This window comes from Oncorhynchus nerka, linkage group LG10 (genome assembly GCF_034236695.1).
Source record: "Oncorhynchus nerka isolate Pitt River linkage group LG10, Oner_Uvic_2.0, whole genome shotgun sequence".
NCBI lineage: Eukaryota > Metazoa > Chordata > Actinopteri > Salmoniformes > Salmonidae > Oncorhynchus > Oncorhynchus nerka.
Genome location: NC_088405.1, coordinates 63,768,404 through 63,794,890, shown reverse-complemented (window position 1 = coordinate 63,794,890; position 26,487 = coordinate 63,768,404). Strand labels below are relative to the sequence as shown.

Here is a 26,487-nt window from a genome sequence, read left to right as displayed (position 1 = left end):
ACGATACTCGATACCACCTAAAACAATACAAGGTATATTAGCCAGTCACAGAACGGCACCTGATCCATACAGATAAACTCAGCTACTGCTCTGTTCAATTGTTCAGACCACCTTTACTCCACACACAGAGATGCGTACAAAGCTCTCCCTCTCCCTCCACTTGGCAAATCTGACCATAATTCTATCCTCCTGATTCATGCTTACAAGCAAAACTTAAAGCAGGAAGCACCAGTGACTCGGTCTATAAAAACGTGGTCAGATAAAGCAGATGCTAAACTACAGGACTGTTTTGCTAGCACAGACTGGAATATCTTCCAGACAACATTCGCACTGAGCTAAAGGCTAGAGCTGCCGCTTTCAAGGGGCGGGACTTTAACTCAAAAGCTGATAAGAAATCCCGCTATGCCCTCTGACAAACCATCAAACAGGCAAAGCGTCAATACAGGACTAAGATCGAATCGTACTACACCGGCTCCGATGCTCGTCGGATGTGGCAGGGCTTGCAAAACATTACAGACTACAAAGGGAAGCACAGCCGAGAGCTGCCCAGTGACACGAGCCTACCAGACGAGCTAAACTACTTTCTTGCTTGCTTCGAGGCAAGTAACATTGAAATATGCATGAGAGCATCAGCTGTTCCGGATGACTGTGTGATCACGCTCTCCGCAGCCGATGTGAGTAAGACCTTTAAACAGGTCAACATTCACAAGGCCGCAGGGCCAGACGGATTAGCAGGATGTGTACTCTGAGCATGTGCTGACCAACTGGTAAGTATCTTCACTGACATTTTCAACCTCTCCCCGTCTGAGTTTGTAATAACATGTTTCAAGCAGACCACCATAGACCCTGTGCCCAAGAACACTAAGGTAACCTGCTTAAATGACTACTGACGCGTAGCACTCACGTCTGTAGTCATGAAATGCTTTGAAAGCTCACAACACCATTTTCCCAGAAAACCTAGACCCACTCCAATTTGCATACCACACCAAAATATCCACAGATGATGCAATCTCTATTGCACTCCACACTGCCCTTTCACACCTGGACAAAAGGAACACCTATGTGAGAATGCTATTCATTGACTACAGCTCAGTGTTCAACACCATAGTGCCCTCAAAGCTCATCACTAAGCTAAGGACCCTGGGACTAAACACTTCCCTGCAACTGGATCCTGGACTTCCTGACGGACCACCCCCAGGTAGTAAGGGAAGGTAACAACACATCCACCACCCTGATCCTCAACATGGGGGCCCCTCAGGGGTGCATGCTCAGTCCCCTCCTGTACTCTCTGTTCACTCATGACTGCATGGCCAGGCATGACTCCAACACCATCATTAAGTTTGTTGATGACACAACAGTGGTAGGCCTGATAACCGACAACGATGAGACAGCCTATAGGGAGGAGGTCAGAGACCTGACCGTGTTGTGCAAGGACAACAACCTCTCCCTCAATGTGATCAAGACATAGGAGATGATTGTGAACTACAGAAAAAGAGGACCGAGCACACCCCCATTCTCATCGACGGGGCTGTAGTTGAGCAGGTTGAGAGCTTCAAGTTCCTTGGTGTCCACATCACCAACAAACTAACATGGTCCAAGCACACAAAGACAGTCATGAAGAGGGCATGACAAAACCTATTCCCCCTCAGGAGACATTTGGCATGGGTCCTCAGATCTTCAAAAGATTTTACAGCTGCAAAATAGAGAGCATCCAACCGGTTTGCATAACTGCCTGGCACGGCAACTGCTCGGCCTCTGACCGCAAGGCACTACAGAGGGTCCTCTATACCATGCCGTGTCAGAGGAAGGACCTAAAAATTGTCAAAGATTCCAGCCACCCTAGTCATAGACTGTTCTTTCTGCTACCGCACGACAAGCGGTACCGGAGCGCAAAGTCTATGTCCAAGAGGCTCCTAAATAGCTTCTACCCCCAAGCCATAAGCCTCCTGAACAGCTAATTGAATGGCTACCAATCTGGAACGCTGCGCTACTCTTTGTTATTATCTATGCACAGTCACTTTAACAACTCTACCAACATGTACATACAGTTGAAGTCGGAAGTTTACATACACTTAGGTTGGAGTCATTAAAACTCCCCCAACTAATTTTTTATTAACAAACTATAGTTTTGGCAAGTCAGGACATCTACATTGTGCATGATGCAAGTAATTTTTCCAACAATTGTTTACAGACAAATTATTTCACTGTATCTCAATTCCAGTGGGTCAGAAGTTTACATACACTAAGTTGACTGTGCCTTTAAACAGCTTGGAAAATTCCAGAAAATTATGTCATGGCTTTAGAAGCTTCTGATAGGCTAATAGACATTGTGTGAATCAATTGGAGGTTTACCTGTGGATGTATTTCAAGGCCTACCTTCAAACGCAGTACCTCTTTGCTTGACATCATGGGAAAATCAAAAGAAATCTGCCAAGACCTCAGAAAAATAATTGTAGACCTCCACAAGTCTGGTTCATCCTTAGGAGCAAATTCCAAATGTCTGAAGGTACCACGTTCATCTGTACAAACAATAGTAAGCAAGTATAAACACCATGGGACCACGCAGCAGTCATAACGTTCAGGAAGGAGACGCGTTCTGTCTCCTAGAGATGAACGTACTTTGCTGCGAAAAGAGCATATCAATCCCAGAACAACAGCAAAGGACCTTGTGAAGATGCTGAAGGAAACAGGTACAAAAGTATCTACATCCACAGTAAAAATGAGTCCTATATCGACATAACTTGAAAGGCTGCTGAAGGAAATAGCAACTGCCCCAAAACCGCCATAAAAAAGCCAGACTACGGTTTGCAACTGTACATGGGGACAAAGATCGTACTTTTTGGGGAAATGTTCTCTGGTCTGATAAAACAAAAATGGAACTGTTTGGAGGAAAAAGGGGAAGGCTTGCAAGCTGAAGAACACCATCCCAACCGTGAAGCACTGGGGTGGCAGCATCATGTTGTGGGGGTGCTTTGCTGCAGGAAGGACTAGTGCACTTCACAAAATAGATGGCATCATGAGGTAGGAAAATTATGTGGATATATTGAAGCAACATCTCAAGACATCAGTCAGGAAGTTAAAGCTTGGTCGCAAATGGATCTTCCAAATGGACAATGACCCCAAACATACTTGCAAAGTTGTGGGAAAATGGCTTAAGGACAACAAAGTCAAGGTATTGGAGTGGCCATCACAAAGCCCTGACCTCAATCCTGTAGAACATTTGTGGGCAGAACTGAAAAAGCGTGTGTGAGCAAGGAGGCCTACAAACCTGACTCAGTTACACCAGCTCTGTCAGGAGGAATGGGCCAAAATTCACCCAACTTATTGTGGGAAGCTTGTGGAAGGCTACCTGAAACCTTTGATCCATGTTAAACAATTAAAGGCAATGCTACCAAATACTAAATGAGTGCATGTAAACTTCTGACCCACTGGGAATGTGATTAAAGAAATAAAAGCTTAAATAAATCCTTCTCTCTACTATTATTCTGACATTTCACATTCTGAAAACATAGTGGTGATCCTAACTGACCTAAGACAGGGAATTTTTACTAGGATTAAATGTCAGGAATTGTGAAAAACTGAGTTTAAATGTATTTGGCTAAGGTGTATGTAAACCTCCGACTTCAACTGTATTACTTCAATTACCCCGACACCGGTACGCCCTGTATACAGTCCCACTATTGTTATTTACTGCTTCTCTTTAATCATTTGTTATTCTTATCTCTTTTTTCTTCTTCTTAAAACCGCATTGTTGGTTAAAACTTCTTGAGTGTAGGGGGCAGGATTTTCGTTTTTGGCAAAAAAAACGTACCCATTTGAAACTGTCTATTTCTCAGGCCCAGAAACTAGAATATGCATATAATTGTCAGATTAGGATAGAAAACACTGATATTGCAGGCGAAAACCTGAGGAAAATCAAACCAGGAAGTGCTGTTTTTCCTGAAAGCGCTCTGTTCCTTTGGATGCCTTGCCTCCATTTAAAGGGATATCAACCAGATTATTTTTCCTATGGCTTCCTCAAGGTGTCAACAGTCTTAAGACATAGTTTCAGGCCTTTATTTTGAAAAATTAGCGAGAAAGATAACATCGAGTCAGTGGATAGCTGGGTGTTCGCAGAGTTTTGCTTGCGCAACAGTGGGGCAACCATTGTCTCTCCCTCTCCCATTGAAAAAGCGACAGTCCAGGTTGATATATTATTGATTATATATTTTAAAAACAACCTGAGGATTGATTATAAAAAACGTTTGACATGTTTCTGTGGACATTACGGATCCGACATGGAATTTTGGTCTGCGATGTCATGACTGCTCGAGCCTGTGGATTTCTGAACATAACGCGCCAAACAAATGGAGGTATTTTGGATATAAAAATAATCTTTATGGAACAAAAGGAACATTTGTGTAACTGGGGCGGTAGCGTCCCACCTTGCCAACAGCCAGTTAAAGTGGGGGCGCCAAATTCAAAACAACAAAAATCTCATAATTAAAATTCCTCATCAGCCAGGAAGCATAGGAACTGAGAAGTGGTCTGTGGTCACCACCTGCAGAACCACTCCTTTATTGGGGGTGTCTTGCTAATTGCCTATAATTCCCACCTGTTGTCTATTCCATTTGCACAACAGTATGTGAAATTTATTGTCAATCAGTGTTGCTTCCTAAGTGGACAGTTTGATTTCACAGAAGTGTGATTGACTTGGAGTTACATTGTGTTGTTTAATTGTTCCCTTTATTTTTTTGAGCAGTGTATATATATATTTTTGAAATTGGGATCTTTCCCCCTCTCCCCTCCTAGAGGACCTGAGCCCTAGGACTATGACTCCGGCACAGCCAGGATAGGCCTCCACTTAGAGCCTGGTTCCCCTCTAGGTATCTTCCTAGGTTCCAGCCTTTCTAGGGAGTTTTTCCTAAACACCGTGCTTCTACATCTGCATTGCTTGCTCCAAAGGGTTTTAGGCTGGGTTTCTGTATAAGCTCTTTGTGACATCTGCTGATGTAAAAAGGGCTTTATAAAATCAATTTGATTGATTAATGTTTCACGTAGATGCAGAAAGTAAACCGCATAGTGGGTCAATTTCCACAACAACCAAGAGCTCTGAAGCATGATGCTCAACTTCTCTGCTGTTTTGATATCCCTGGCTACCACACTGTGAACAGTGTGAAGCAAACACATGCACATGTGCAGATACTGTGTGTGACTGTGTGAGAGTGAAGTGTTGAACCTCGCTCATCCCAATGTCCTAGCCTCTTCATTAATGACAGGCCCTGCTTCACTGTAGTTGCGAGACATTGCAAGCCAAGAAATTGTGAGATACAGCATTTCATTGCGAGATACAGCTATTGATTACCAATAGATTGGCCTAGTGCACGGTTCTGACTGCCAACCTGCCTATACTACGAAAGATGCGAGTTTTTGTGTTCTAGGAAATACAGCAACTAATTAGTCTCCTCCAGTGCTTGACCTGGACTGAAATACGAGCATGTACTCATTTTTTGGGCCGGTATTGTTTACATTTAGGAGCTCCACAATACTTTTGAGCAAATATTCTAGATTAAATAAATAAGAGGAACGGGAGCTCAAGCAGTAGAAAATGTGAGGTGCCGGTACCCAGCCCCCGGTGAGCTACTGCTCAAGTCAAGCACTGGTCTCCAAAAATATTGAATCTTAGGAGTCGATTCCTTGCAGAGTTTAATCTTGACACTAAGAAATTGGAGTTGACACCTGGAGTCGAGGAATCGACTCTCCACTACTCTGCCAACCCTGATGTCCTTGCCGTGACTGAATCCAGGCTTAGGAAGGCCACCAAAAATTCTGAGATTTCCATACCCAACTATAACACTTTCCGTCAAGATATAACTGCCAAAGGGGAATTTCGTAAACATGGGCACCCTAATTGACATTATCCTGACCAACTTGCCCTCCAAATACACCTCTGCTGTCTTCAATCAGGATCTCAGCGATCACTGCCTCATTGCCTGTATCCGCGGTCAAACCACCCCTCATCACTGTCAAACGCTCCCTAAAACACTTCTGCGAGCAGGCCTTTCTAATCGACCTGGCCCGGGTATCCTGGAAGGATATTGACCTCATCCCGTCAGTTGAGGATGCCTGGTCATTCTTTAAAAGTAACTTCCTCACCATCTTAGGCAAGCATGCTCCATTCAAAAAATGCAGAACTAAGAACAGATATAGCCCTTGGTTCACTCCAGACCTGACTGCCCTCGACCAGCACAAAAACATCCTGTGGCGGACTGCAATAGCATCGAATAGTCCCCGCGATATGCAACTGTTCAGGGAAGTCAGGAACCAATACACGCAGTCAGTCAGGAAAGCAAAGGCCAGCTTTTTCAAGCAGAAATTTGCATCGTGTAGCTCTAACTGCAAAAAGTTCTGGGACACAAGAGCACCTCCTCCCAGCTGCCCACTGCACTGAGGCTAGGTAACACGGTCACCACTGATAAATCCATGATAATTGAAAACTTCAACAAGCATTTCTCAACGGCTGGCCATGCCTTCCTCCTGGCTACTCCAACCTCGGCCAATAGCTATGCCCCCCTCCAGGGAGACACCCTGGACCCAAACTGTTACAGACCTGTTACAGCCGTCTTCATCACCCTGGCCAAGGCTTTCGACTCTGTCAATCACCATATTCTTATCGGCAGACTCAGTAGCCTCGGTTTTTCTAATGACTGCCTTGCCTGGTTCACCAACTACTTTGCAGACAGAGTTCAGTGTGTCAAATCGGAGGGCATGTTGTCCGGTCCTCTGGGAGTCTATGGGGGTACCACAGGGTTCAATTCTCGGGCCGACACTTTTCTCTGTATATATCAATGATGTTGCTCCTGCTGCGGCCGATTCCCTGATCCACCTCTACGCAGACGACACCATTCTGTATACTTCTTGCCCTTCCTTGGACACTGTGCTATCTAACCTCCAGATGAGATTCAATGCCATACAACACTCCTTCCGTGGCCTCCAACTGCTCTTAAACGCTAGTAAAACCTAATGCATCCTTTTCAACCGTTCGCTGCCTGCACCCGCACGTCCGACTAGCATCACCAACCCGGATGGGTCCGACCTAGAATATGTGGACATCTATAAGTACCTAGGTGTCTGGCTGGACTGCAAACTCTCCTTCCAGACTCATATCAAACATCTCCAATCCAAAATCAAATCTAGAGTCGGCTTTCTATTTCGCAACAAAGCCTCCTTCACTCACGCCTCAAAACTTACCCTAGTAAAACTGACTATCCTACCGATCCTCGACTTCGGCGATGTCATCTACAAAATAGCTTCCAATACTCTACTCAGCAAACTGGATGCAGTTTATCACAGTGCCATCCGTTTTGTTACTAAAGCACCCTATACCACCCACCACTGCGACCTGTATGCTCTAGTCGGCTGGCCCTCGCTACATGTTCGTCGCCAGACCCACTGGCTCCAGGTCATCTACAAGTCTATGCTAGGTAAAGCTCTGCCTTATCTCAGTTCACTGGTCACGATGGCAACACCCACCCGTAGCACGCGCTCCAGCAGGTGTATCTCACTGATCATCCCTAAAGCCACAATCTCATTTGGCCGCCTTTCCTTCCAGTTCTCTGCTGCCTGCGACTGGAACGAATTGCAAAAATCTCTGAAGTTGGAGACTTTTATCTCCCTCACCAACTTTAAACATCTGCTATCTGAGCTGCTAACCGATCGCTGCAGCTGTACATAGTCCATCGGTATATAGCCCACCCAATCTACCTACCTCGTCCCTATAGTTTTTATTTGATTTACTTTTCTGCACACCAGTATCTCTACCTGCACATGTTCATCTGATCATTTATCACTCCAGTGTTAATCTGCTCAATTGTAATTATTCACTCCTATGGCCTATTTATTGCCTACCTCCTCATGCCTTTTGCACACAATGTATATAGATTATTTTTTTCTACTATGTTATTAACTTGTTTATTGTTTACTCCATGTGTAACTCTGTGTTGTTGTCTGTTCACACTGCTATGCTTTATCTTGGCCAGGTCGCAGTTGCAAATGAGAACTTGTTCTCAACTAGCCTACCTGGTTAAATAAAGGTGAAATAAAAATAAAAATAAATCAATAAAATGTCATCATTGTTAACAGTCTGAAAAATGGCAGAGAAAGGCAAGCGACAGCAATGAAGTCCTGTATGGCAATACTCTAATACTCAATTCTCCACCATAATTTGCAAATAAATTCATTAAAAATCCTACAATGTGATTTTCTGGATTTTTCCCCCTCATTTTGTCTGTCATAGTTGAAGTGTACCTATGATGAGAATTACAGGCCTCTCATCTTTTTAAGTGGGAGAACTTGCACAATTGGTGGCTGACTAAATACTTTTTTGCCCCACTGTATGTTTAGAAGATAAGCATTTTTTTCTATCACATCCCTACTCTGGGTCCCCAAAAGGCTAGGGCCGGCTCTGACTGCATATATGAGTACGGATGTAGCTATGCAGACCCCTCAGCCAATGCGGCCCTTCATGATGAGTTCAGACTTTATGTGAACTCATCGTGAGGATTACCCATTCCTGCTTTAATGTATGCATTCAAAACAGTTGTGGTTTTTTGCACTCTATGCAGAGTGTTTTCCTCTTGTAACAAAGTAATCACTCACAGTGTCCAGCACGCTGTCTCCTTCCAGCTGACCATCTTCATTGATGTTCCCGAAGAGGAAGCCAGTGAGAGAGAAGGGACGGTCTTGGTCTTCATCACTGTCTGAGTCCGACATCCTGAGAGAAACATTTACTGATCAATTAGTCAAATCAATGTGTGATTCGTAGATTCTCTCTTACATTGTTTATTTAGTCCTTACTTGTCAGGAGAAATGGAAAGCAGTTAAAGGGGGTGTCAATGACATTCATGCATGCATGATCACAGCAAATGGGATGGAATGACAGACAGGAGTTGCATGCAACAAAAAAAAAAGGTCTGTTGAAGGTTTAATCTTACCTTGCGCTACTTTTACTCAGTTAGGAAGGCCGGTTGGCCTCGGGTTGAGGCCAGCTTGATAATATCTTCGGACCCTAACCGAAGTTTAGCTTAGCAAGCTAACGTTAGCCATTACACCCTATGCGATCTCCTTTCACTACGCCATTATCCACACGGAGTAAAATTGTGAGTACGCTTGCACGTAGTCTAAAGTAATTCACAGGACCGTTATTTGGAAAGAAAATGTAATGGTTTCATTTATTTTCAAGTGTAGTCCATGCAGACAACACCAACCAAAACTGGTGAGATTGTTCAATGCGCGTGCGCATAATTCATTTCCGCCCCATGAAGGATTGCCCCCCGGCAGTTGTTTTTCCTTTAGCGAGTGATGTGTCGCCATCTACAGGATAGCGTATTTGATTCTTTTTGGACAGGGCCGTTCAATGCAAGCCACTGACTGTGAAGATAGTGTAGTAACACACTGACACACGTGATCAAAACAACATGATTATTGTTGTTGTTACCTGATGTGACCTGACCTGACTCCTAGCCCTTAAGAAGTAACTAAGCTCACTGGTCTGAGAAAGAGAGCAAACATCCTTGGCTTGAGGTGTCTCTGCCTTTATGACAGTGTCTTGGAACATTTATTCTATTGTTCCCACTAAGAATCTGTGTGACAAACACCAGGGCAAGAGCCCAGTCAGCCATGCCCATCTCACCAAGCAAAGTGACAATGAGATGTTTGTGTACATTTTTGTAATTTAGCAGACACTCTTATCCAGAGTGACTTACAGGGGCAATTGGGGTTAAATGCCTTGCTCAAGGGCACATCGACATATTTCTCACCTAGGGAATTCAACCTTTTGGTAACTGGCCCAACCTCTTAACCACTAGGCTACCAGCATTACAGTGGTGTAACAGCAAGGTAGGATGTAAGATTGTTCAATGAGAATGCACTGCATCTACTCTCTCTGTCTTTTGTTGTGGGCTTTCAGCAAACTGTAAAACAAAATCACAGAATATATTGAAAATGTCACAGACTATCTTGAAAGTGTTATTTAAAAAAAGAAATCTGGTGACTTCCCCTTGCTGGCTCTGTCAATAGAGGTGCTGAATGCTCCTCCTGTTCATAGAAAATGTGTATATTCTCATATTTAATCATTTTATCTGCGGAGGTGAGGTTTTCATCATTCAGTAGTGCCTCAAATACAGTGCCTTCAGAAAGTATTCATACCCCTTGACTTATTCTACATTTTGTTGTGTTACAGCCAGAATTCATAATGGATTAAATAGATTGTTTTCTCACCCAGCTACACACAATACCCCATAATGAGAAACTGAAAACATTTTTGTAGGATTTTTTCCAAATGTATTGACAATTTAATACAGAAATATCTAATTTACTTAAGTATTCACACCCCTGAGTCAATACTTTGTAGAAGCACCTTTGGCAGTGATTACAGCTGTGAGTCTTTCTTAGTAAATCTCTAATAGGTTTCCACACCTGGATTGTGCAACATTTGCCCATTTTCCTTTTCAAAATTCTTCAAGCTCTGTCAAAATGGTTGTTGATCATTGCTAGATAGACATTTTCAGGTCTTGCCATAGATTTTCAAGTAGATTTAAGTCAAAACTGTAACGAAGTTACATTCATTGTCTTCTTGGTAAACAACTCTAGATTTGGCCTTGTGTTTTAGGCTATTGTCCTGCTGAAAGGTGAATTCGTCTCCGTGTCTGGTGGAAATCAGACTGAAGGATTAGGATTTGACCTGTGCTTAGCTCCATTCCATGTATTTTATATCCTGAAAAATTATTACAAGCATACCCATAACATGATGTAGCCACCACTATGGTTGGAAATATGGAGAGTGGTACTCAGTAATGTGTTGGATTGGATTTGTCCCAAAAATAACACATTGTATTCACGACAAAAAGTGAATTGCTTTGCCATATTTTTTGCAGTATTACTTTAGTGCCTTGTTGCAAACAGGCTTTATTCTTTTCACTCTGTCATTTAGGTTAGTATTGTGGATTAACTACAATGTTGTTTATCCATCCTCAGTTTTCTCCTATCACAGCCATTAAACTCTGTAACTATTTTAAAGTCACTGACTGATAAAATCCCTGACTGGTTTCCTCCCTCTCCGGCAACTGAGTTAGGAAGTACGCCTGTATCTTTGTAGTGACTGGGTGTATTGAAACACAATCAAAAGTGTAATTAATAACTTCACCATGCTCTAAAGGGATATTCAATGTCTGTTTTAAAAATGTTAAAAAATCTACCAATAGGTGCCCTTCTTTGCGAGGCATTGGAAAACCTCCCTGGTCTTTGTCGTTGAATCTGTGTTTGATATTCACTGCTCGACTGAGGGATTGTACAGAAAATTGTATGTGTGGGGTACAGAGATGAGGTAGTCATTCAAAAATCATGTTAAACAATACTATTGCACACAGAGTGAGTCTGTGCAACTTATTATGCAACTTAAGTAAATCTTGACTCCTGAACTAATTTAGGCTTGCCATAACAAAGGTGTAGAATACTTATTGACACAAGACATTTCACCTTTTCATTTTTTTTTTTTTTTTACAAATTTCAAAAAACATAATTCCACTTTGGCATTATGGGGTATTGTGTGTAGGCCAGTTGCAATTTAAAAAAAAATCAGGCTGTAACAAAACAAACTGTGGAAAAAGTCAAGGGGTGTGAATACTTTCTGAAGGCACTATATACAGAACAAAGATGAAATACACACAAATGTAAACTTTTGCATTTATTTAGTAATGCAAGTGGGTTTGGTTGCAGTTCAAATTACAACTCACAAATCAAGTTCCACAGTGCTTGAGTCAACAACCACACACTCCTTTGAGGCACTTCAATGCCAAGTCATTCCTTTCAGGTAGAGATTTTTTTTAAAGAAGGTAAAACTTGAGTTTTTGGCACTACCTAATGCTAGAATGTGCCTTTTCATTAAGTAAACCTGTACACTGATAGACCAACAACAACCGATTCAAACGATGGCTGTATGCAGAAGGGCAAGTCTAGGTAATGCCAAATCTATGGTTTGGGTTCACTGTACCATACAGGACCGACCAAGCCTGTCAGTGATTTGTAAGTATAGGAGGACAATTTTTTATTTATTTCTATGTTTTATTACCAGGTGACGTTTCCTTGATGCAACTGCTCTGACACCGCATTAATAGATTGAAGAAATTGGTTGCACATTCTTTTACATTGCCTTTTATTAGTAAGCTTATATAATTAAAAGAAAATGGGTAAACATCTTATCAAAGTAATTATTTGTAAAGGTAATGCATGTGATTCTTTGTAAAGTTAACTACACAACGTAAGGTAATCGTTTATCTGAAATATTTATTGTACAGTACACACATTGACTTATTGTAAAAAAGAATTTAATCAAAAATATATCAAGTTGAGTCTTTACACATAAAGGTAAAGACCATGAAACTTGTATCTGGAATTAAATGGAATATAAAATGAATACCAAAATGTCTCTCTTGGATCATAAATACCACAACCAAGCCTCTTTAGTCTGTAGTACAGAATGGAATTGAGCACCAAAGTAATAAGGGAATATGTAGGCCTTACTTAATTGAACCATTATAACCTGTTATACAGGTCTCTGCCAACATAAAGGAAACACCAATATAAAATGTCTAAATAGGGCATTGGGACACAATGTACCACCAGAACAGCATGGCATAGATTATACAAGTGTCTGGAAATCTATTGGACACCATTCTTACATGAGAAATTCCATAATTTGGTGTTTCGTTGATGGTGGTGGAAAATGCGGTCTCAGGCACCGCTCCAGTATCTCCCATGTGTTCAATTGGGTTGTGATCTGGTGACTGACACACACACATCCTTTAAACCCCCATGCTCATTTGAGACCCCTCTTTCAAAGTAACAGATCTCTTCTAGCCATGGTTGCCAAAATAACAGGCAACTGGGCATTTTCACACATGGCCTTAAGCATGATGGGATGTTTGTCACCTTCCGGAGACACCCGAAACCCCACCTCTTTAAGGAATACCTAGGATAGGATAAAGTAATCCTTCTCACCCCCCTTAAAAGATTTAGATGCACTATTGTAAAGTGGCTGTTCCACTGGATGTCATAAGGTGAATGCACCAATTTGTAAGTCGCTCTGGATAAGAGCGTCTGCTAAATGACTTAAATGTAAATGTTTATTGCTTAATAAACTCAGGAATCACACCTGTGTGGCAGAACCTGCTTTCAATATACTTTTATTCCTCAAGTGTTTCCTTTATTTTGGCAATTAGATGTACATTTCATAGCAGGTTTCTGGTTTTAAAAAACTATTACATTCCACCAGAACCAATCTGTTATCAGTCAGTGTTGGGGTAGAATGAATTCCATCTGTTTGAGAAGGCAAAGACTTCCACACAGAGGAAGCGCAACTTCAGTTCTCAAGTGCTAGACTCTGCAGGTTTCCACCACATGTATTGTCCAGTCAGCAAATTTCTATGAATTATACCTAAAATGCAATACTTCACACCACTAAATTGAATTTGGTCTGATGGGAAAAACCAGCTGACCCTGTGGCTCTTAATTACAGAAGCTGCACATCAACTCATTACAGATCCCATATGCCATCACAAAGGGACGAGGCAAACGACAGAAATATTCATACCAATAATACCACCAGACAATGAAAAAAAATCCTGCTAGAGTAGTTTGGGTAAAAATGTAGGCCTATGCCTTCCACTCTCCAACAAGCATGTTCATGCAGCACAAGTAACTGTTAGGATTGCAGCTCCTGTTGCAGTATTAGCCATACATACTTGCCATTACACTTAGATAAGTTAACAGTTAGCCAGGAATAAGCAGCATTACTGCTGATATGTGGTACCTTCAACACGCATTCCTCAATGAGGCCAGTAACACTAAACAACTTTTATGACATCCTAATGTGTAGCATTATTTAGCACCGATTTCAATCAGTTACAATAGAACATAGAATGTAGTTTACTTGTGGTTTCTGTTTTCTTCAGACAAAAAAATAAAGTCTACCCATAAGCAGGTCAGCTGACAGAGTTAGACTTTTGGGGGGTGTTAATCACTGAACACTCAAATTATTGCTTCCTGACTTTTCCCACCAGCAATACAAAAATAAATCTTTAGGGCATCTGTTTACTTAGCAGCTACCCAAATCTGTATTCACTCTGACACAATCAGGACTTTGTTTTGACAAAGCAGAATGGCAAGCTCATGGTTTTACAGAGTAAGAGAGTGTAACAGAGCAATAGGAGACAGACTGTTCTAATCAAATTGTGCATGTGTTCAGGGTGACAGTGTCATACATACACCCGTGCTTGTCTCATACCAGCAAGGGTAGTTCGGCAGATATCCTGTGACCCTGGCTTATGAACCACGTTAAAGGCAAACTATCTTATTGACAATCCACACTACAACTATTACTGTAATGGCACAGAGGAATGAACATAATGTTTAACAGTGGCTACTGATTGACACAACATTCCTGTAAATCACATCTGATGAAAACAAGAGCAAAGTTCACAAAAAAAGATCAACACATTACAAGACTGGCCTGATGAAGGAGAAAAGCAAAGGTGTCAAATCAATTGTAATCTTCTTAAACATACAGCCAGTGAGGACAAGGCAGCAAGTTGCTGAGAAGGCACCATTGAAATCCCTCAGCATCGTCACTGTAGTTTTGAATTCAGAGATACAAAGAAATCCATAGGAAGGCTGTTGGCATCAATTAAAACCACATCTTAGTGGAGAGGACCTCTTGACAAACAACCAATTAATATTGAAGCCAGGCAATGCTAACAAGTGGCAAGGGTTAGAACGTGGAAGGCATATTGGGAGCCAAAATGGCAGTGCCAATCGTTAGTCTCTTCCCCCAGTCCCCCTACAGTCTAGGCACATAGTTATAACACAACACACTTCTTTCCATTTTTCTTGGTTACGGGGTAGAGCACAGCTCGCACGGCCTCTTCAAACACCTCCCTCACACCGTCCTGCATCAGAGCTGAGCACTCCAGGTATTTGACGGCGCCGATCTGCTTGGCTAAGGCATTACCCTGCTGTTGGTTGGTGGGGGCCAGGCCGTGCTCCTTCAACTTCTTCACCGCCTCCACATCTCCACGCAGATCCTTCTTGGTGCCCACCAGCAGCACTGGAATTCCAGGACAGTGGTGGGATACCTCTGGGTGCCACTTGTGTCGTACGTTGGCATGAGAGGAGGGGCTGCCGATGGAGAAACAGATGATGAAGACATTGGTCTGGGGGTAGGAGAGGGTGCGCAGGCGGTCGTACTCCTCCTGGCCGGCCGTGTCCCACAGGTTGAGGCTGATGGCGCGGCCGTCCACACTTATCTGGGCACTGTAGTTGTCGAACACGGTGGGGATGTACTCCTCCGGGAAGGCGTTTGTTGTGTAGGAGATTAGAAGGCAAGTCTTACCCACGGCACCATCGCCCACCACCACACACTTTATGGTCTGCATGCTTCCTTCATCCACACTTGCCACTAGGGTTCCTGAAACAAGGGGCAATATGAGAGAGAGCCACATGAGCATAAAATGCTGATCATAAATGAGTAGTCATTGATTTTAGAGAACACATGTTTTTGCAACACCTATTTTTTTTATGTGGTCCTCAATGGAAAGAGGCAGACAGGGCTTACCAATACAGTCAAAACGAGAACATTAGAAATAAGACAGTTAAATACATTACACAAACTGATAGCAAAACATTAGTTAGCTTCTTTTGCTTGTTAACAAACAAGCTAGCGAACTCTTTCTCGTTAACTACAAAGGTTGCACTAACGTTAGTTACATAGCTAACTAAGTACAAACATACTAGTATTATTGAATGAAAATAAAACGGTTATGTACAGGCAGTACAGCCCAGGGATTTAGTTAGCTATCCGCCAGGAAAAACGTCGATAGAACCTTGAGCCAGCTAGCTAGTTAGCACGCGCTTGTGTTTCCGTAGCTAGCTGTGAACTTTAGCTGGCGTTAGTGCACGCTAGCCACCGCTACACGCGAACGCCAATTTTCTTTGTAAAATTGGCCGAGAACACAAATAACTTTTGGGAAATAATCTTTAACCAGGTTCAATGAAGAATATAACTCACAGTGTATTTAAAAGGGACGTTGAAATGTCCCATTGGCTAACTGAGCTGAAAGTCAGGTTATCTTAATAAATTGCCCCACCGCTTCTTTGACTCGCGCCCTCATCATCCTCCTCCTCCTCCTTCTTCTTCTTCGTGTGGTTTCCCGGCAGACTCGACGCTTCGTATTGCTGCATCTCAGTTTGGAAAGTGCATTGCACATTTGTTCACAAAAAAACAATAATGGGGGAACCCTCCTTTTGTTGTAGCAGGTATTTCATCCGGGGATTCTTGCCCAAACAGTATTTTATTCTGGTTGTTGTAGTCGCTAGCTGCTACAATACAGTAGTGGAGAAGTGAGTTGGTCACACTTATTTAACAAAAGCCACACAATTTAAACACAACTGAAAGATCACTGTTTTTATTGTTTTGTGTACAGTTGGAACACAGAAATGTAAATACACTCGCAATGCATCTTGATGCAGTCACCTCCAAGCACCCCACCACTCCATCTCTCAATTGAAATATGGAGAACTTCAATACTCATCAAAGTGGGTCTTATTCCTGACCAGATCCTTCTCTGTTTATCCCCTCTTCGCCCATTCCCTCTCTATCACTCCATATTCAAGTATCTTGTTGAATAACCCTAAGTACAACTTCCTGTATACCACCATATCCATACCTTATTTTTCCTTTCCTTTGCCTACTTTCGTTATTCCACGTTATTGAGTTATTTTATTACCTACCTTATAATATTTATCACACTTTCAGTACAAAGTCATTTCTAAAAAGATGCCTGATTACCTAGCTAAAGCCAATGAGGTGTGATATCAAAAATAAAGGTACTATTCTTGATTCCCTATTGGCATCTCTCCATATCAGATCTGAGGGTTTTTATGTATGTCTAGGTGGGTGTGGGCAGACTCACTTCCACATGGATAGTGGAATCGGGAGCTTTGACCTGGGGCCAGGCAGCTTTATAACTGTGGTCTTTGAGACTGCAGATTGGCTGCTCCTGTCCTTATTCACAGCCGCAGCGGCCATGAGGGCACAGCGTATGACCTTAGCACTGGTGGTCACCGAGGCCTGAAGGGCACGGCGAGGCAGAGAGGTATGAAAGTCAGGGTGCAGGGGCAGCTGCTTGGACACACACAGAGCTGACTCCATCACTGGCTCCACTTTGACTTCCTTCTCTTTCCCCTTTAGCTTAGTTTTCATCTGCACCTTCTCCTTCGCCATCTTCCTCTCCTTCTCTTTCACTTTCTCCTTGACCTTCTCCCTCTCTTTCACTCTTTTCTTCTCCTTCTCACTTTCCCTCTCCTTTCTCACTCCCTCCCTCTCTCTTTCACTCTCCAGCTCTCTTTCCTTCTTTATCTTCTCTCTCTCCTCATTTGGTTTGGCTTTTTCTAGTAGTCGACGAAGAGGATGCTTTTTTTTGGTCTGCTCATTCAGAGATTGCATTTTTCCCCTAACAATCCCTTCCGGTCTGACCTCAGAATGATCTCTGGAGGTGATTGGAGTTGGGGAACGCACTGAGTTCCTGAGAGGGAGACGTGAGGACCATGTGGAGGCTGCCTCTGACCTGCCTTGCATTTTGGGAATGGCCGAGGCTGTGGGAGTGGGGATGGCAGAGGCAGTAGAGGAAAGGGTGGAAGTGGGGCTTGTGGAGGGTGTGGAAGCCCTACTCCTGGGTATAGTTCTCTGCAGCCCAGAAGCTGGTGTGCGCACCTTTTTGTTCTGCACGTTGTCCCCCTGGACCTGGGGTGCTGCCGCTTTGTGGACCTGGGCTGCTGCCGCTTTGTGGACCTGGGCTTCTGCCGCTTTGTGGACCTGGGGTGCTGCCGCTTTGTGGACCTGGGGTGATGCCGCTCTGACCTGCTTGTCCCTCAACCGTAAGAAGCAGTGGGATCCTTCCGTGGGCTCCTCCCAGGGCTGTGTTGGGCTCAGGTTCTTATAGGAGCATAGGCCAGTCACAAGAGTGTGACACACTACTGTGTCTCCCATGCATGAATACAGACACTCCCATTCCCCAGGCTTCTGTGACTGTCCCTTGGTGGTAGGTTGGGCAGAGGCTGTGTCATGCTGTTTCTCTGGGTCAGACATTTCTTGTAGACTGCACTGCTGGTTCACCACTTTGGATGCTACATGCTTCAGCAGATCGGCACTCTCCAGAGGTGACTGTGGGCTGTCCACTGGAGGGGTGGTCTCCTTGGCAGGCTTGGCTGACATACTGTTTGTGGGGTTAGAGGGGGGAGCAGACACAGTCTGCTGATGCTTTGTCTTGGGTGGGGCTGGTGAGTGAGCAAGGGTTGTTGGTGGTGTGTCACATGATTCTCTAGTATCATCATCATTGATGTTCTCCAGTAAGTTGTGTAAGGTTGGGCTCATGGCACGTAGTCGGCTGTCTGGGCTTCGCACGTTGTGGCGGCTCTGCCAGGTGTGGTAGAGGCTCCTCTCCAGAGTGCTCTCCAGGTCTTCTTGCTGGGTGTCCCTGAGTCCCACCTCCAGGGCTGAACAGGTGGCTATGGAGCGACGTCTCACCGTCCCATCCCGGTCCCTCTCCAGCCTCTCTCTCTCTGCTCGCTTCTGTTCCTGAAGCTCCCTCTTTGCATTCTCCTGAAACAAAATCAGAAGAGTTATCAAATTAAAATGAACAAAATAATTTAGGGCAAATAAAAGTGCATCAATGGAGGTCTTGCCAACCAGCACACATTATTGTAGCAAACAAATATTAATTCATATCAATGGGAGAAATGAAAACATGAACACCAACAGATGCTGCTTAGGTGCTGACCTCTACAGCTTTCTGAAAGCGAATGTTGAAGGAGTAAAAGATGCTGCAGGCCTCCTCCAGCTTGAACGTGACATCATCCTCACAGAAGAAGTCCAACAGGTCCTGTTGGGCCTGCAGTAGAGCCTCCACCTCCACCTCCGCCTCCTCCAGCCTCCCCTCAGCGCTCTGACAACAGACCACAACAAAAGTCTTGCAAACCACCTTTCACAACTTATGATTGTTAGTCCAAATTACCATAAATGTACTTTCAAATGACTTGCAATGGTAAGGTCCTTTATGAAACATTTCAGGGGCAGTCTTGTGGTCTTATTTTGACATATTATTAATTATTTTATAGCATGAGTGTCAAACTCATTCCATGCAGGGCCTAGTGTCTGCATGTTTTTGGTTTATCCTTTTAATTACGACCTAGATAACCAGGTGAGGGGAGTTATTTACTAATTAGTGACCTTAATTCATCAATCAAGTACAAGGGAGGAGCAAAAACCCACAGACACGTACTTACAGGAAGCACTTACCTGGAGGAAGTATTTGATTTGCTGTTGGAGAACAGGTTCCGTCTGAATTCTCCTCTCTAGTCCAATTAGTCTGCTGCACAGCTGAGACAGATCCCCTTGCACCACATCCACAGACAGTCTGATGGGTGAAAGAGAACAGTAAGGTGAGATTAGTCTGATTTAAAGGGACCTAACATTGTTATTAACAATGGACTGAATTAATGAATGAATGGATGAATGACTCAATCAATCAACAAACTAATCAATCAACATCATTGAGTACTTGGGTAAACCCCCAAAACATGCAAAAACAAAATTTTATATAATGCTGCTTCTTTTCTTTTTCAAGCATGTGAGAACTATGTCAGCAACTTGTCATGAAGCACTCATAACATCCTAAGTGTGTCACTGACCGGGAGGCGAGACCCACATGGCTCAACTTGAGGGGAAATGACAGCAGGGTTGGGTCTTTCCTAACGGCTTCCTGAGAGAGGACAGACATATTGTATTATTTTCTTTCTGTGAGACCCAAGTAGGACTAGTAGTAGGAGTGTTGGGAAAAGTATTTTACATCCCTTTGTGAAATATTGATCAGACTTTTACCATGGCCACATAATGCAGCAGGTTCATGCCTGGTTTGTTGGCTTTGGTGTCAGCTAGCTTGAGCAGAGAGGCGATGCGGAACCCAGCAGCATTGCCTGCGTAACCTCCCTGTTGTTGAAGGTCAGAAGGTGCGACAAGATCAGATAACTTATTCATACTCATGCACTCAACACATTTGGAAAAAATGTAGAATATTGGTTGTCAATAAATCAACCAATCAGCCTGTCTGGCTGCACTGGCTGTCTAGGTGCCAGGTGACTGCGACTCACGGCATTCATGTAATTTCCTGCCCTCAGGACCAGCCGTAGGATGGAGTGCAACTCTGGGCAGCTCAAAAGCTCTAAGAAATAGAGATAGAAGGGATAGTAATTTATAGTATGTCACTAAGATAAATCAACCTAAAAGTCGAAGAAATCTCACAAAAAAAGTTCAGGGATCTGGGAAAAACACATTTCAATCACTCTGCTGTTTTCTCACCTGTGGCTGCAGACACCAAGCAGCGTGCTGACACACACAGAGAAGATAAGGCTGGGTCAAACTCCTGCTGCAGGATCATGGCATCCAGACGCAAGCGATAACTGACCAAGAAAAATAACAGGAGAGTATCGGAAAACCCACATTTTAAACAGCTTAAATGAGAGAAAATGGCGACAAGTTGAGGGGATGCAAAAGACAAGAAGAGAAATTAGACAAGGAGGATTCGATAGCATTGTCTTTTGGTAGGAGAAGGGTGATGACTAAACACCAACAATGTGTTTAATCACCTGGGCACCTCCACTAGTAGGAGCATGAATAGGTCAGGGTCTTCAAGATGGCTACGCTCTCCCCGGTATGCCCTCAGACGCCTCTCCTACAGAACAGGACACATGAGTTAGTACACTGTAGGACGGAAAAACAATGAAGATACTAAATAGAGCCAGATGATATGGAGAGACAGACCGAACTCCACAGTACCTCCTCAGTCTCAGGCAGCATTTTGCACAGTTCACTGAGCATCTCACTTCCATAGTGCTGCCCATTCCCCTGCCTGATGTCCTCCACTATCTCCCTGACTGCACTGTGAAGACATTAGTTATAATGAGTTGCCACGGATGACATTAAACATTTATCTGATAGTGACATTATTATGAAAACCTGATTAAAGTGGGCTTAAAATATTTCTCCTACCTCTTGAACTGCCGGAGGAAAATTCCCACATTCATACTGCGCTTCCCGTCCAGAAGTGATACCTACAGGGTTAGACAGAAACAGAAAATACCAGTCAGAACAACAATCAGCATACAGCCACACCCCAATCATTCTCTAAGGAAACAACCCACAGTATGGTAATAGCACCAACCTGGAATACACTTTTCATTACAATTAAGACTAATAGACATTATGCCTAAAACTGTGCATTTACATATGAAAACCAGTCCACTGACCTTTTCAGGTGCATTGCGTAGAGGGGAGCCAATAGGTCTGAGACCATGCCGTAAACTGCCATCTTTCTTGGGGGGCCGAGACCTCTTCTGTTGTCCAAACAGCTCGTCCAACGAGCTCAGGTCGAAGTGGAACTCATCTGGACTGTTCCAGACACTCTGACGGCCCTCTACCTTCTCCTTCGGAATGAGGTCCCAGTTCAGGTTGCGTAACTTCGACCGTTGCAGGACATCCCGACTGTTCTGGAGGCCACCGGGAAGTGGAGGAGGTGGGGGTGGTGGGGAGATGGCAGGGGGAGGTGGGGGAGACATGGTTGGGTGTAGTGTGTGAGACATGTTTGGAGGAGGTGGAGAGGACATGGATGTGGGGGAGAGAGTGATGTCAGCTCAGACAGGTGATCCATGTAGGTCACTTCTATTCTAGGGTCACAAGAGTTAGGCAGTGGAGCTTCATTGAAGGGCCAGAGATCTGTATGGACGTTAGAACAAGAATGTAGTTAGTGGAGATGTTGTTGTTGCCAGCCCAACTGTCTATAAAATGGAGAGAGGAGTTACATAGAATAATAATGGTATACTATGCCATAATTACAACAATACAACTTTCAAACTAGCTACTCAATCATCTGTAAAATGTAGAGACAATAAACATATAAAAGCTTAAATATCTCCTTGAAATTACTACATTTGTCAGTGACACACTTTGCAGGATGAATTGAATTGTAGGAAACATAACAGTCCCATTTTTCAACATTTTCCTCTTGCAAGCAACTCTCGCCACAAGAGCATTCTCAAATAACACGTTTATGAGCCCAAGCATATTAGCTAGCACAAACGGCCGGCAGATGAAGCGATGACAAACGACTGAAAATAATAATAGTGCAATCTGCCGGCCGGTCGGGCTACATATTAGCCTACTATTAGAATAACATTGCAAATGGAAACTTTTCAGACTGGTTGTCACGAATTATATCGCAAGAATAAAATAGTCTATCATGCTAATATATTCTCATAACACTCACCATAACAAATACATTGTCACTATATCTCTAAGCACCTGATATCAGTTCCCCATTTCATTAACCGACATTATTGAATATATAGCCTAATTTGTAATATAGCAATTCAATTTACATTTTTTTGGGGCTGCCGTTCAGTGTTGCCTCCAGCGATGTCATTCCACTATTTACTTTGATGTGTACTACTTTTAGAAGTGCTCGTTTCTAGACCAATAATACATATCTCCATCGTAAACATATTTACATTCACATACGTGCGCAGATATGCCGTGTTGCTCCAGGAAAGCTTGAACATTTTCGGACTGTCCAAGCGCCAGAACCAGACGCACTGACGTAAATGAGGCTATCCCTTCCCATCACTGAGTATGACACACCGCTGAGCTTGGAGTTCTTCTTATCTTCTAAACCAAATCAACTTCTGACAATTGCACTATCTTGAACCTCTCAAAGTTTAAATCAATCACCCGAGTAGCAGTAAAACACTTTAACGTAAATATATTCTTGCCTGTGCAGTCGCCAAAGGAGAAGGAATCGGATATGGATAGGCACTGGGCAGTATATCTTATAACTCACAAATATATTGCTCATAATATTAATGGTATTTCCGATATTAAGCACCTGTTATATAAATGTAATGAGGCAATGGATTCCTTCAAGTGGCCTGATACTGTGTAGTAGACCATTGAAATGGAGCTGACCTCAGATAGCTTTCATTTTATTTTTATTTATTTTATTTTACTAGGCAAGTCAGTTAAGAACAAATTCTTATTTCGAACTTGCAACCTTTCGGTTACTAGTCCAACGCTCTAACCACTAGGCTACCCTGCCGCCCTCATGACAGCCCAGTGAGCAAAATTACAATTGACATCTTTTCCAGAGTCTGATAAAGTATTTTAAAGCGTTGAAAATACATATTTTTGGTCATTGTTTCTATGGCCGAATTTCAACCGTACATGAATTCACTTGTATCTGCGTTTCAAGGAAGAAAACATTATATCACCTTCCAAAAATGGAAAATGGAGCCAACTGAAGATTGCAGTGTGTAACATTTATGATTAATCCCATCTGTCACATGCCATTATGTTAGCTTTTCCAAAAGCTTTAAACTGGCAGTGATCATGTTCAACAGAAAAAAACAATAGAACACTTCAAATATAATAACATTCTCAGTAACAATTACAGACACGTTTTTCTTGCTTTGGCTGTGATACATGTGACTCTACCTACATGTACATATTGCCTCAATTACCTCGACTAACCTGTGCACATTGACTCTGTACCGTTGTATATAGCCTCACTACTTTATTTTACTGCTGCTCTTTGACTATTTGTTATTTGTTGTTTTTTACTAATCTATTTATTACCTAACACTTATTTTTCTTGAAACTGCATTGTTGGTTAAAAGGGCTTGTAAGTAAGCATTTCACTGTAATGTGACAAATAAAATGTGATTTGATTTGATGTGGTTTAGCACTGACTGTCATTTGCTCTGGATAACAGCATCTGCTAAATGACCAAAATGTAATTTTAAAAATGAACACTTGCTAGGCAAGTAAAGTACTATAGAGTACAGTAGGGTACAGTACAGTACAATACAGAGCATTATACTGTACCCTACTCTACTGTATTGAACTATACTCTACTTGTCTTTACTATACTTAACTGTACTGTACTATGCTGTGATCTACTGTACTGTGCTGTCCAAACTTGGACCAAATCTGAACCAATCATAGCCGTTTTTTGGGGGACCAAATGAAGGCCCGTCCGGACCAAATCTGAACCAAATATAGACGTCTATGTTTTGGCCAAAACACGGCCGGTCCGGACGGTACCGAATCACGTCTGGACCAGACGTCTGTGGACGCTGAAATGAAGGCCAGGCTGGACTGGACAAGAAAATGACTCTGTGGACGTCATGTTTGAAATCTATGTACTGGACTGATTTCTCACTGTGAAAGTGTTCTAGACATAATACACAGCTTCCCACTCCCTGACTTCCTTCTAGCCAGATATTTACAAAAGCAAAATAAGAAAGCTCCATGATTGAAATCTCCTTCCATACCTCAGACCCCCTCCTTTCACATAGCCAGAGTAAACCAGCTCAGGAAGCAACCCTCTTAATTCAAATACTTAGGCATTAGCACTCCTGGCACAGAATTCAAGGAAATGCCTCTGTGCTGTATAATAGAAACAAGGGCAGGGCTAAACAATCTCCAGGAGACATGACTTTATAACCCAGAGCCTGCTGAGATCTGGGATCTACGCTGTGTTGTGAAGGGGGACTGATGGAGGGGTTTTATTGTGCCCAAATGGGGCGTGCCCACATGGCACAGTTTTGATTAGTCAATACTCTGTAACCCCTTATTATTTAGGTTCCTGGGAACATCCCAGTAACTTATCATGGCAGGGAAAGAGATGAGGAAAGAGAGCTTTTTTGAAAACATTAAATACACAAAATAATATAAACATTCGGTACAGAGACACTTTCATCTTAATAAAAGGATGTAATTTCTTTCCATTTGTTTTGTACAGGGACAAGACTGGTTTCTAAAAGTACTTAAAGTCCATAAAAGATACAGAACAAATTCTTCCCAAATACCTTCTCTCATGTCCTCAATGACCAAGAGACAAACAGGAGACTGGGATAAATAGATAGTCTCTCCTGGCCTTTGCTCCCTGCCTTCTCCAAAGCATTCTCTGTAGGATAAGTCATGTGTTATGCATGTGACAATGCATCACTCATGACTGAGGTTGAACTCAGGACAGACTACATGACGGATCGGGATTCAACCAAATCAAAGCAGTACCTTATCCTTCCAGGTCTATCTCCAAATCATTTGAGGCAAATTTGTCAGCTATTGGTTTATTATAAACACAATAAGACCTTCAAGTATCTGTGGAGCGCAGGACAATACTGATATGCTTGAGAAAAAGTTGAACTTAACCCTTTCAGGTGATAGGTAAAGACACCTCTTGCCCAGTAATCAGATTAAAGACTTGATACACATTGAAATGTGGTGGTAAGAATGTCAGTTGTTTTGGTTTGGTGGAGGTGGCATCTCCTGTATCAAGAAGGTTTTGATAGAATCACAGGAGCAAAGATTGGCTGTAGATAATGATGTTTTCCACTAAGGAGCAAATATTTGAAAGCGATGGCAAGGCGGATCTACATACAGGTGATATTAGGATGCATTGTTCAAATCTATTGAATCTATTGAAATCTATATCTATAATTATGAATATTAACATATTCAGAGAAACCCTATCAAAATCCCAAATAGTGGTATGAAGTATTAAAACTCAAAACCTAATGTTGCTCTCCAAAAGTCACATAGCCAGGGAAAGACCAGTGGATGACCCAACTGCTGAAAAAAACCTGACATAGATTATTTGATTGGATGAAGAGTAGGACAAATTGGGAAGGATTCCTTAAGCAGAGACTGTTTGGTCTGACAAGCTATTTCTCCTGGCAGAGAGAGAGAGAGAGAGAGAGAGAGAGAGAGAGAGAGAGAGAGAGAGAGAGAGAGAGAGAGAGAGAGAGAGAGAGAGAGAGAGAGAGAGAGAGACCACAGGTAACTTCCACAAGGCTGTGAACAATCTAAGAGACAAGGCGAGAAGGGCTTTCTGTGCCACCAAAAGGAACATAAAACTCAACATCCCAATTAGGATAAATCAGTTATAGAACCGATTGCTCTCTATGGTTGTGGGTCTGGGGTCCACTCACCAACCAATAATTCACAAAAGGGGATAAACACCCAATTGAGACACGCATTGCAGAATTCTTCAAAAATATCCTTCATGTACAACGCAAAACCCCAAACAATGTATGCAGGGCAGAATTAGGACTATATCCGCTAATGATCAAAATCCATAAAATAGTTGTTAAATTCTACAACCACTTAAAAGGAAGCGATGCCCACACATTCCACCCCAAAGCCCTCACCTACAGAGAGATTAACCTAGAGAAGATTCCCCTCAGCCAGCTGGTTCTCAGGCTTTGTTCACAAACACAAACAGACCCCACAGGGCTCCAGGAAAGCAACACAATTAGATCCAACCAAAATATGAGAAAAAATATATA

The 26,487-nt window shown here is 42.8% G+C and overlaps 3 protein-coding genes across 8 annotated transcripts in view; all 3 read right to left on the bottom strand.

Moving 5' to 3' along the window:
- Nucleotides 1-9,279, bottom strand: part of LOC115135812 (transcription initiation factor TFIID subunit 1) — a 57,029-nt gene extending 47,750 nt beyond the window's left edge. For all 4 annotated transcript variants that reach the window (XM_029670915.2, XM_029670916.2, XM_029670918.2 and 1 more), the window contains exons 1-2: nt 8,973-9,279; nt 8,638-8,752 (exon numbers count right to left, since the gene is read on the bottom strand). In XM_029670915.2, coding sequence (XP_029526775.1) covers nt 8,638-8,751 — 114 coding nt within the window. In that variant the 5' untranslated portion in view covers nt 8,752; nt 8,973-9,279. The remainder of the gene's footprint in view (nt 1-8,637; nt 8,753-8,972) is intronic.
- Nucleotides 9,280-13,204: 3,925 nt separating this feature from the next.
- LOC115135810 (rho-related GTP-binding protein RhoG-like) lies at nt 13,205-16,287 on the bottom strand. Of its 3 annotated transcripts, none has more exons than XM_029670912.2 (2): nt 16,179-16,287; nt 13,205-15,499 (listed from the first exon to the last, which is right to left on the bottom strand). In XM_029670912.2, the coding sequence occupies exons 1-2, from the start codon at nt 16,270-16,272 to the stop codon at nt 14,892-14,894; spliced, it is 702 nt and encodes a 233-aa protein (XP_029526772.1). In that variant the 5' UTR covers nt 16,273-16,287; the 3' UTR covers nt 13,205-14,891. The 3 variants fall into 3 exon arrangements, with proteins under 3 accessions (XP_029526772.1, XP_029526773.1, XP_029526774.1); XM_029670913.2 differs by having other exon boundaries at nt 16,100-16,188; XM_029670914.2 differs by lacking the exon at nt 16,179-16,287 and adding an exon at nt 15,858-16,069.
- A 193-nt stretch (nt 16,288-16,480) lies between these two features.
- Nucleotides 16,481-21,853, bottom strand: LOC115136459 (FH2 domain-containing protein 1-like). Its single transcript, XM_029672039.2, has 11 exons — nt 21,394-21,853; nt 21,137-21,198; nt 20,924-21,026; nt 20,734-20,819; nt 20,447-20,547; nt 20,239-20,309; nt 19,970-20,077; nt 19,780-19,850; nt 19,388-19,505; nt 18,870-19,034; nt 16,481-18,691 (listed from the first exon to the last, which is right to left on the bottom strand). Exons 1-11 carry the CDS (start codon nt 21,748-21,750, stop codon nt 17,000-17,002), a joined length of 2,934 nt encoding a protein of 977 aa, XP_029527899.2. The 5' UTR covers nt 21,751-21,853; the 3' UTR covers nt 16,481-16,999.
- Nucleotides 21,854-26,487: the final 4,634 nt, after the last annotated feature.